This window comes from Tyto alba, unplaced genomic scaffold (genome assembly GCF_018691265.1).
Source record: "Tyto alba isolate M040663 unplaced genomic scaffold, T.alba_DEE_v4.0 Super-Scaffold_27, whole genome shotgun sequence".
NCBI classification, from domain to species: Eukaryota; Metazoa; Chordata; class Aves; order Strigiformes; family Tytonidae; genus Tyto; species Tyto alba.
This window is the reverse complement of record NW_024881301.1, coordinates 1,234,038-1,246,415: the sequence shown is the minus strand read 5'-3', so window position 1 is coordinate 1,246,415 and position 12,378 is coordinate 1,234,038. Positions and strand designations below refer to the sequence as shown.

The window sequence follows — 12,378 nt, the reverse complement described above, 5'->3', positions numbered from 1 at the left end:
GCAAAGTTGCAAGTAAAACGGTGGAATTACATTAGTTTACAGTAACTCACATCCTGATGCAGTGTATTTAAAAGCAATTTTTCAGGAAGCATTGGATAACATTTTAGTTTGAAAGAGTTTTGTTTTGTAAATATGAAAATGAGATTTTGTGTGTATAGTTAGAGGTCTTAACTTTACCGTTTAAAATTCAGAGGCTTTGGTGGAGTTGTCTGTCTACCTACAAATAAATTACTCTGGGATAATTAGTATTTTGTTTAAGTCCAACCGAGTTTTAGTCAACTAGCCTCATGAGACACATATGGAGACAGCTGTCTTCCTTTAATTATATTAAATCATAAGTGTGGGTGCATAATTATAGACAGTTGCAATGTATCTTAGCATATTTATATGTCAGCCTGTGCCTTTTGTCACCACTGCTTTCCTTCTGCTTCTTGCTCCTAAGAGGGTAAAATGAATTGCTTAATTTTTAAGCAAAACAGAACAATAAATATTTGAATTCAATACTTTTAGCCTTTGATTTTAAGTTAGTAGGAACTGAATAAACTAAATTATGAAATAATAATTTTTGCAATCATTTGTTGAAATATTGTCTTTATCTTTTGCCTAGGTGCTACATTTTAATGAGACGAGAAAATTTAGAATACCATATTCTTAAATAAAAATGTATCCCAGTACATTTGTCCCTTTTACGAAAGGTTGTGGTACCACAGATTACCCTGGGTAATGCACACAAAGATGCATTTTCATCGATCCTATCACCTTACTTTTGAGGTATAGCACTGCAATTTCCTAAACTGTTGCAAGAACAGTTAGAACTGTGAACTTCATCAAGAGTAGCAAAAGCCTTATCTGATTAATTCCCTCAAGTGAAAATCAAGCAAGAAAGTACACACTTTCCTTTTATTATAAAATTTGCAAAACCCTTTGGTTTTTTTTTTATTTTTTTTTTTTTCTTACTAAACAGATGATTAAGTCTTTTAATCAAAGCATCAGGAGGGGGATTCCTGAGCCTCCACTCAGCTTAAAAAGGCATTCAGCTCAAACCAGAAGACAGATACTGGCCGAATGGAGAAAGTAATTGAATGTTAAATACAGCAAAACTACGGGGAGAAGGGGAATACATGCATTCAGATATACACAAATTTGAATCATAGCATTATAGATTAATGAAGATTTTTTGGTGTATTCATGTTTGTATTAGGTGCCCCCAGTGACCAAAGCAGTGGCACATCCTCTCCCCTGTGTGACAGCGGCTTGCATCTCAACTACCATCCCAACAACACGGTAAGAGCTTCTATTTCTTTGATGGAATTACCCAGGGGAATAATCATACTCTAATAGCGAAGTGGAAGTAACTAATAAAGGACAGCAACATGGGAGGAGCTCTACTTAACACTGGAGATAGACGGTTCTATATGGGGCAGAAAGATTTGCCTGATATTATGGCTGCAAATTAATCTATGACAGATTATTCCATCTGAGATTGTGCCTTGATAGATGTGATTACTATTTTTATCTGGGCAATGCAATAAGGATTTTGCAAAAGTTTTTTCTTCTAGATTGTTTCCAAAGCATAGGAGTTAAAATTATTAAAATGAAAATATTTAAAGAAAAGGTAAAAGACTTTTTCCAAATATTTTTCTATTAGGTTTATCCCATTTATCATCTAAAACTTTTGGAAAAGGATGATTTAGGTACATGCTTTTGTCTATTTTTAAGGTGAGAACATTTTACTTCTAGTAATTTACACTTAAAATCTTAATGAAGAATGATAGCATTATGGAGCAAAGTCTCTTTAGGATTAAATGCTACAGATGTCTGATCTTTAGTAAAAGATGCCTTTGAAGTGCAACAAGGGGCTTTTAATAGTTTTCTTAACCAGGAAATTAAAATTTACCATTATTTTATATAGTTCTAAAGGAGTTTTTGATGTGTACTTGGCTTTGTGATAGGTAAAAATACTCAGAAAAAATAAAAAGCACTGAATAAGTAAACCAATAACATAATTATTACAGCTATATTAAAAAAAAAAAAAAAATAAACCAAACAAGCAAACAAACAAACAAAAACCTACCAAAAATGTAAGCATTGTTTTGTAGACTTTGCTGGCTGGTTATAATTTCTGGTTTGTTTTATTGTTGTTTCATATTTCACTGGTAAAGGTTTTAAATAAGTGCCCAGAGACTTAAAAGTCAGTAGCACAGATTGTAAACCTGGTTATAATCTGGATAACGTTTAGGATTTATGCACTTCTGTGGTAGATGGAATTCATAAAAATGGGATAAAACCAGTAAAATGGGCATCTAATGCAGGTCAAGAAAAAAAAAAATATATATATATATCTCACGAGTTCAACAACATCAGACTTAGCTCAATAGTCTCTATATATATGCATGTATGCATATATGTATGCATGTAGAAAAGTTGCAGCAGATTCTAAATTTATTTTGCTAGTTACTTCATTTCTAATTTGGCTTTTAGGATAAAAACCGTGCTTCCCTTTGTGAATCCTATTTCTGCAGGTGTCAAAACTGATCTAAATTAGCTACAATTTCTGTTTAAACTTATAAGAATTTACTGAAACCAAATTTTTCTATCTCAGTTTAAATAATACAATCAGACATCATGAGTCTATAATTCACCCTAAATTAAATTCTTCTGATGAAGACCAGGGTGTGGTTCTTAGCTCGGATGTTCACCTGTAATGTGAATAGAATGATTCATAAAACCTAATCAGACCTCTGTATGAATTCCTAAGTTATGTGCAACTCTTTATGTCATGGTCCTTCCTTTTTCTGAGAATATTCTCTAGAATCCATTATGACTTACGGCAATAGTCTATTCCTTAGTTTATATCCTTGGTGATTCACATGAAGCAGACTTTTGACTCAGAATTTGGAGTAGACAGGACTGGTTTGGGGCTTTTGTCAACAGTTCAGAATTATGCAGTCTAAAGGCAGGGTTAACATTTCTATTGCAGCCAGATCTAGTCCTAGAGTTTGCATCTAAAGTTTTTGCCACAATTCAGCTTTTTCCTCAATTTCAATCACAGCTGAAAAAAGGTTCCTGAAAGCAGACAGAAAATGTTAAAAGTTCAAGACAATGTTCAAAACTATGTCCTAGCTTAGTCTTCCTAGCCAATCAGGTATTTATTTGGATTGAATCTATAGAATATTTCACCAGATATTCAATGTTTTAAATAAGTAAAGCTACTTATGAAAATCCTGCTGTTCAGATAAATTGATGTTCATAATGGTCTTTTATATACATAAAAGATATATGAATTTATATGTAAAAGTGAAGTTCAAGTTGGCAAAGCTTTAGAATTCCATAATGCAAATTACAAGGTGTACTTAATTTTTATAATATTTATTTTTTAGGAGATATAGGTAACAAAAAACATGAAGTCTGAGATTAAAAAATTGTAAATGATACAGGATCAGCAGGTAAAATTTTACTATACTAAAATACTGATATACTAAAAGTAGTACTACATATATTTCAGTGAGAATCATGCTGCTTCAGAAAAAGAACATCATCACTAGCACCATTTTGTAAAGCATTTTATAAAGAAAAAGATGTTTTTAAAAATAAATATTGATCATTTCACTTTTTATAAGCATTTCACGTTCAAATCTGTATTCTATAAAAATATTGGTGAAACTAGGCTGTAGATACTTAAATACTCATTCTTTGTTATATAAGTAATGTCTTGTGTAAATAGGTAAAAAAATATTAATCATAAACATGTAGTTTTGACTAAACAATCTTCATCACATGTTAAATCCCATTCACAATTACCAGGTTTTGAGGTGATTGAGGAGAAGAGACATGTATGTAAATGTGTATGGGGCCAGAGGAAACAACCGAGTTATGGTTATATAGTGAATAATTTCGAGATCTCCTTTATTTAGGGTACAGGTATAAATCTAGTAGCAGATGACGTGATACATAGTAAACATTCACTTCTATTCATGACTAGTCATTTCAAATAAAGAACACAATCTGTTTTCCCTAGGTTTTTAGAATACTGTTCCTCACACTTCCTCGAAGCATATTGATGTTGAGGTTTATATAGATTTATTTCACTTGTGAGAAAAAGTTCAGACTCTCTCCAGTGCTAGCTAAAACTGACACCAGATGATTTGGGGAAAGTGGAGCACAATGCCAAATGAAATATAAAGTCTTTGAAGTCTACCTCTTTCTTTCCAAATCTTCTGAGTACTTATAATGAAGCCCAAAATTGAGAAGGACTTTTTAATGTTTTTCAGGATACATTATCATGTTCTTCATGGCCAGCATCCCCAGGACTTAGATGGGAAAAAAGGTGGTGTGATCTCCGATTAATTCCACTTCTTCATTCACGGTTTTCCCAGTACCTTCCGGGATCAGATTTGTGCAGGTAAAGAAGTTCAAAAAGTTGAAACTTGACTTCTTGGTTGACACATAGAAGCCTTAGAGAGTTGTCTTGTTAGATGAATGGCATTATTAGTTCCACAACGGTTGTCAGAGATATGAAACACAGGAGCTTTCCTAAAGGTCTACCTAGGTCTACCTTGGCCCATATTCTGTTCTGATGTCATCCAGGACCAGGTATGTGGGGAAAATACACTTAGTGCTCAGCATCCTTCTCAGATTGAGATTGCACATAGGTCATCATATTTAGTAACTACCAATGCTCCTGTCCTCAAAAACTTCTTTCTGAGATGCTTTTTTTTATATCTTTGGTTCTTGTAATGCACTGTGACATGGAGCTGTGCAATGTAATTACGTTTTTAAAATGTATTTCCTTTTCTTTGTGTCAAATCTCTCACCTGATAACTTCACTGGGTGAAATAATCTTGTTGTTTGGGAGCAGCAATTGTTGGCTGCCCCATGAGGAAGGCGAACAAAGAGCAGAGGGTGACAGCAAGGCTGGACAAGGCAATGTCCATGCAGACAAGGGCCCTGCCCAACCGCCCTGAGTGGAGGAGAAGAGCAGGCCCAGGGGTGGTCTTCAGATGAGTCCATCATAGTGTGGTGGGGCTTGGGTCCTGCTGGGAAATCAGCCCACAGTTCAGATCTGAATCAGTGGGATACATGTCCCGGCACAGGCACAGCCGCAGCCAAACTCAGACGAGGACCAAGGGTAAGAGACTGAGCTGATACACAGCTCCTGAGTGAAGGGGGGGACACATCCCCTACTCAGTCTCTTTCACAGCAGCCTGATCACACATCCCATGGTCACGCCATGGCAGAGCTGGCCTCAAGCACAGGTATCTGGGCACCCAGGGGGAAGAGGAGGGTAGACTCTGGGCTAAATAAGCATTCTTGATTTGCATTTTTATAACTTCAGATTACTGTCCTCTGCTTTCCAGTCTGAAAGATCCCTATTGTTATTTCCTTTTAGGAAACACCTTCCATAGCTCTAATCATCCTTGTTATTCTCTGTTGGTTTTGTAATTCAAATATATCTTCTATGAGACAAGGTGATCAGGACTGTAAAGAGGATACCTCTTGATTTATATTAGGACATATTGATGTTTTTTTTTTTCTCCATTCTTGTCTAATATTTCATAATATACTTTTGACTGTCATTGAGCACTGAGGTGATGATTTTCAGAGCACTGTCTGTAGTAACTCGCGTATTTCTTTCCTCAGTGTTTATAGGTTCTTTGTTACTTACTTATAGCTAAGGTTATTTTTTCCCATATGTGTTACATTGCATTGATTAACATTTAATTTCATTGCCATTTTGACTCCCAGCTACTGGGGAAACTCTCCAAAGCCCATAGTCAGGCTGAAATTTATTATATCATATAGACCTTCAACTTGTCATCATTTAATTTCATATTATCCTAGTAAGTCAGAAGAAATCAGAAAAGAAGACAGAATATTCTGGAATGATTACAATTTTTCAAGTGTTATGCATTTAAATATAAAAGAAAGTACCTACAAAATCTAACAAGGCGTAGTATAAAAATAAGATCATACTTGTTAAAAGGTTTAAATACCTAGGTTTTGTGTGGATTAATTTATCATCTTTATATACAGAAAATTCTGTGAGTTCTATCTTGTAAGTCAGTAACTGGAGGACAGCTGTCTACAGTTATAGAGCATGTTTCTCCATTACTTCATCTTCTAACCCATCAGAAACATTAACTGTTAAAATAAGCACAAAAGACTTATAATGTGTGAGACTGTGAGGCCTTACTAATTGAAATAAACTTTGGATTTGCTATGTAGTCTTCTTGTCTGCCAGCTTAGATGTGAGTCTGGGAAGAATAGTGTGTTACAGAATCATAGAAACATAGAATGGTTTTGGTTGGAAGGGACCCTAAAGATCTAGTGTCAACCCCCCTGCCATGGAAAGGGTCATCTTCCACTAGACGAGGTTGCTCAAAGCCTCATCCAACCTGGATTTGAACACTTCCAGGGAGGGGGCAGCCACAGATTCTCTGGGCAATCTATTATAGTTTCTCACCACTCTCACAGTAAAGAATTTCTTCCTTACATCTAATCTAAATCTACCCTCTTTCGGTTTTAAACCATTGCCCCTCGTCCTATCACTAGACTCCCTGACAAAGAGTCCCTCCCCATCTTTCCTTTAGGCCCCCTTTAAGTACTGGAAGGCCGCAATAAGATCTCCCTGAAGTCTCCTCTTCTCCAGACTGAACCACTCCAACTCTCTCAGCTTGTCTTCATAAGGGAGGTGATCCAGCCACCAAGATGATAATCTTCAGGGCCCTCATCCAGACCTGCTCCAACAGGTCCATGTCCGTATTTTGAGGGGTCCCAGAGCTGGACACAACACTCCAGGTGGAGTTCTCACAAGAGTGGAGTAAGGGGGAAGAATCGCCTCCCTCAACCTGCTAGCCATACTTCTCTTTTTGCAGCCCAGGATATGCTTGGCTTTCTGGGCTGTGATCACACATGGCTGGTGCACAGTCTGTTTTCCATCCAGCAACATCCCCAAGTCCTTCTCCACAGGGATGCTCTCAATCCACTCATCACCCAGCCTTTATTTTTGCTTGGGATTGCCCAGATCCATGTGCAGGACCTTGCACTTGGCCTTGTTGAACTTCATGAGGTTTTCATGGGCCCACTTCTCAAGCCTTTCAGGGTTCCTCTGGATGGCATCCCTTCCATCCAGCATGTTGACCACACCACACAGCTTGGTGTTGTTGGCAAACTTGCTGAGCGTGCGCTCAGTCCCACTGTCCATGTCTCCAACAAAGATGTTAAGCAGCACCGGTCCTAATACCAACCCCTGAGGAACATCACTCGTCAGCGGTCTCCACTTGGACATTGAGCTGTTGACTGCAACTCTTTGACTGTAACCATTCAGCCAATTCCTTATCCAATGAGAGATCCATCCCTCAAATCCTCGTTGCTCAAATTTAGAGACAAGAATTTTGTGTGAGACAGTATCAAAACCTTTGCACAAGTCCAGGTAGATGATGTCAATTGCTCTTCCCTTATCCACCAGTGCTGTAACCCCGTCGTAGGAAGACGTTGAATTTGCCAGGCATGGTTTGCCCTTAATGAAGCCATGTTGGCTGTCACCAATCACCTCCTTATTTTCCATGTGCCCTAGCGTAGTTTTCAGGCGAATCTGCTCCGTGATCTTGCCAGGCACAGAGGTGAGACTGACTGGGCTGTAGTTCCCCAGGCCTTCTTTATTTCCCTTTTTTAAAATGGGGGATATGTTTCCCCTTTTTCAGTCAGCAGGAACGTCGCCAGATTGATGGAACTTTGCCGGATTGCCACATCTTCTCAGACATGATGGGTAGTGGCTTAGCCACTTCATCTGCCAGTTCTGACAGGACCTGCAGATTCATCTCATCAGGTCTCACGGACTAGTGCACCTTCAGGTTCCTTAGATGGTCTCAAACCTGATCTCCTACAGTGGGCAGTTCTTCATTCTCCCAGTCCCCACATTTACCTTCTGTGTCTTGGACACTGTGGCTGGAGCACTTGCCAGTGAAGACTGAAACAAAAAAGACATTGAGTACCTCAGCCTTCTCTGTATCCCGGGTGACCAAGTCTTCCAGAGAGGGCCTACATTTTCACTAGTTTTCCTTTTATCACCAACATACCTGTAAAAGCTTTTTTTCTTGCCCTTGACTTCCCTGGACAGCTTTAATTCTCTCAGGGCTTTGGCCTTCCTAACTTGACCTCTGGTTACTCAGACAGTTTCTCTGTATTCATCCCAGGCTACCTGTCCTTGCTTCCACTCTCTGTGGGCTTCCTTTTTATGTCTGAGCTTGTCCAGGAGGTCCTTGTTCCTCCGTGCAGGCCTCCTGGAGTTCTTACCTGACTTGCTCTTTGTCAGGATGCAATGTTCCTGAGCTTGGAGGTGGTGGTCCTTGATACCTTCATGGGCCTCTCTTCCATCTAGGTCTTTATCCCATGGTACTCCACCAAGCAAATCCCTGAAGAGGCCAAAGCCTGCTCTCCTGAAGTCCTGGGTAGTGAGTTTGCTGTGCACCCTCTTCACTGCCCTAAGGATCTTGAACTCCACCATTTCATGGTCACTGCAATCAAGGCTTCCCTTGAGCTTCCCCACCAGCCCCTCCTTGTTGTTGAGAACAACATCCATCATAGCACTTCTTGTTGTCTCCTCTATCACTTGGAGGGGGAAGTTACCATCAATGCATTCCAGCAAACCTCCTGGATTGTTTATGCGCTGCTGTGTTGTCCCTCCAACAGGTATCAGGGTGGTTGAATTCCCCTTGTGCTATATCCTGACGTTTCATCAGGAATTAGCAGTTTAAAATTTCCTGTTCCTCCATTCAAACACATGTAAAATTGCCTAGTTAATACAGAAAATCTTCATTAATATTTCTGGAAAGACTGCTGTGTGAAAGAACCTCCCCAGTATCTGTTGTTATGCTCACCCTTCCAGTGTTTCTATGGGTCCTTAGGTCAAGTGATACCATCTGCCCTCAGGGGTGGATTTCTTATCTCCCCCAGAAACAAGAGGAAGAGGAGTATTCAACCTCAGTTTAGGGTTTGTGTGGGGTGAATTTTATTGTTTCTCATCTGAGCCTTTTTTCTTCTCATTGGTTCTCAGCAAATATTTGAAAATTTCACAAAAGCCTCCCACAACCTCAATTAATTCTAAGGGCTGTTGTTTCTTAAAAATACACTATCCAGGTCTGCCAGCCTTTTTCATATTCACAGAGCTGAAAACAGAGCAGGTTCGGCAATAGTTGTTTCATCACTAGGTAATTATGATGCTAAAAACAGCCTGCAGGTTTTGATTAATAATAACAAAATCATACTTACTGGGCTGTGTGATCCTTGTTCTATTGAGGAACAACAGCTGGCCCAGGGAGTCAGGGTGTAAACCAAAGACTACAGTGACTTATTGGCTGAATTGAATTGGAACAGGATATAGTCACCACAGATGCAGGAGTTTTTTTTTATTAAATTCTGTGAAAACCTTCAGCTGAATGTTGAGTGGTTGAAATAGAAATAATTAAGGGCATGAAGCATAAAGGGCCCAAAATCATAACAGTCAAATCTGAAATCTGTTCTGCTATTTATTTCCGATAAGATATTGAATTGAATAGAACTACTCACATGGAAAATTAGGACATATTCAGCTATTCATAGGTCTAGGGGTTTAAAATTCAGTCTTCTGCATCAATAAAACAGAAGCTTAACGTGCACATTACAGAACTTGTACATTACAGAGAAAGATTTTTAGGTAGTAATGTTATTCCTGACATTTGAATTTCCAGAAAATAAATTTAAAAGAATATTCATAAAAAAAAAAAAAAAAAAAAAAAAAACAACACCTGAATTCATACTCAAACCTTGTCATAAAAAAAAAACCAAAAAAAACAAACAAACCAACCTGAATTCATACACAAATCTTGAATATCTACTCTGATAATTATTTTGTGTATCTTTCTATGCTGTCTGATATGAGGCAGTAAGAGTACTTAAATGAAACAAAAATGCAGTATAAATATGACAGAGAAAGAGGCATTTTCTTCCAAAAACATAGAACCAACATTTTATGTTGTTAGCAAGACAGTTTTTAAGAGTCTTTTAAATTAGTGTAAACGTTTTAAAATCTGACTCCCTTTCAAAATTTGTTATGAGAAAGGTAGATTATTTTTAAAAGAGACTGCTATAAAGAGCAACATTAAGGAAAGTATATTGAAAATCATATAAGAAAGCAAGATTAAATGGAATGTAATTAATTAAATTTTTCTGTATTTAATATTTACAAGGCTGTTTTCACTGTATAAATCCCAATAACTTTTTATGATTTGGAGTTTGAGAAGGCTGGCATGGAAATACATCATATAATTATCACATACATTATTACACCTCATAATCATATTCTAGTTTTTCTAGCGGGATGCTTGAGATGCATGAATTCCAGAGGGTATTCATATAAAATTCCAGAGGGCATTCAGGTTAATCTTGGAAAGCTTATTAATTTCAAATATAACACTTGAATTCTGAAGACAGAGAACCTGAGATGTGTAGTTGAATAAGAATTCATCTGATCTTAACTTTTTTGCTGTATTATAAAGTGATTAATCTACTATTTGTTCTATTTAATACAAACCACATTTAATACATTTTTTTTTTCAGGATTGTGTGGTGTTATGGAGTTTGGCTGGTAGAATAATAAAATAAAATACTATTACAATAATCTAAGGCTAAGTATATCTACTGCTCACACACATTCAGAAGTAATTTATTAGGTATCCATGCATTCTTACTGTCTGTGCTTATTGGTATTTGGGCAAGAACATTCTGGATGAATGGTTTTGTATGTGCACAGATCAAATACCTAGGAACAGTAGGAACAGTCTGATGCCCCACATGTATCAGATTCACTGGTTTTGTAGTGTAAGGGAAATTTGTGCATCAGGATTGAATCTGGAACATACTGGGTTTTCTTTGCTTGTGCAGATTGGTGTCACACAGTAACAGATTCTTTGGATTCCTACTTTGGTTTACAGTAGACTGAGTAGAAAGAAAGGGAGTCCTGAAAATAATGCTATTTTTCTTAAAAGGATAAGAAACATATTTGAACATCATGCTATGCTCTTTATATAAGGTCTTGTTTTGATTTTTATTCTGGAAGAATTTACTGTTTATATTTGTAGCCATTTAAAATAAAAGATACAGTAAATAAATGGTAGCTATATTACCTGAAGATGCTTTAAATAAATCTTCCTCAAAAACTTTATCAGAATTACTGTGAAAATGAGACATTGAAAGAAGTAGCTCTCAATTTATACCTTTGGGATTTTAAAGAAAAATCACTACCCATGTGAAAAGGCAACTAAACTGATAAGTTAGCTGATGGATTTAGATAAACCACTGGTCTCTGCATGAACACGTTAGGATATTATCTGCTTTATCCTCCTGTAAGTGTTAGTTCTCGTGATGGGACTCTGAAAGCAAAGGCATGGCTCTGATTCATTTTTAATGCTTCTCCTAACTGAAGGAAAAGCCTGTACTTGACACTGATGCATCAAAGACCTTTATGGTAGAGATACATGTTAGCTCTACATTCTATACAACTAGAATATAATATCAAGAGGTAAAAAAAAAAAAAAAAAAAGCAACCTTTGCAGAATGGATATCAGTCTTGAGATGTCAGAAACTGTCATCAGTAATACTCAGTTTTACACTGCAGATAGCATTCACTTTGCCTGAGCCATTCTCAAAGAAACTGAATGATGTACTTAATTTTAAACCATGAATTGATCGCTACTGGATGGGTTTATAGCAGATTGCCAGCAGTGGAACCTGGTATTCTCTGTATATTCAGTTATCTCTTACTCTGGGGTATGGATTCATATTGAGGTTTTTCTGGTTCTGAAGCCAGAGACCTATGAGCCTTCCAAATGCTGTTAGCCAAGAAGGCTATTAACTAAAGAAATTAAGTCTGCTACTGCTTTAACATATGAAAATTTTCTCTTATTCTGTATTTGCTCATCACTCAGCTGTGGAAATTCAGTCTATAATGCATGACAGATTATTTTGCAAGTGCCCAGATTGGTGCTGGGATAGAGACACCCAGGTGACAACTGCTTTTGTCATTGGATGTCTCTTGGCATTCCAGTGTATTTTGCTAATGATCTTATATTCAGAAATGCAGTTGGAATGATCAGTTTTGGATTCTCCAGCTTTTCTATCAGTAGTTTAGAAGAGGACCAAAATTTTGTAACCGAGAGCAGCCAACAAGGGGCATCCAGACAGGGATCTTACTGTGTTTAAACAATGTATTAGAAAAATGAAGCAAAAGTTGTTGAGAAAAAGGTATTGGTATTCCACTGAATTTTGCAAATGTTTATCTATAATGTCCAATGCACACTTTCCTTTTCTGTAATCTGCACTACTAAAGTCTTAACTCTTTGG

General features: G+C 37.2%; 1 protein-coding gene across 5 annotated transcripts in view; it reads left to right on the top strand.

Moving 5' to 3' along the window:
• Window positions 1-12,378, top strand: part of SNTG1 (syntrophin gamma 1) — a 347,402-nt gene that overhangs the window by 230,529 nt on the left and 104,495 nt on the right. For all 5 annotated transcript variants that reach the window (XM_033001088.2, XM_033001087.2, XM_033001090.2 and 2 more), the window contains 2 exons: window positions 1,202-1,284; window positions 4,272-4,402. In XM_033001088.2, the coding sequence (XP_032856979.2) occupies window positions 1,202-1,284; window positions 4,272-4,402 (214 nt within the window). The remainder of the gene's footprint in view (window positions 1-1,201; window positions 1,285-4,271; window positions 4,403-12,378) is intronic.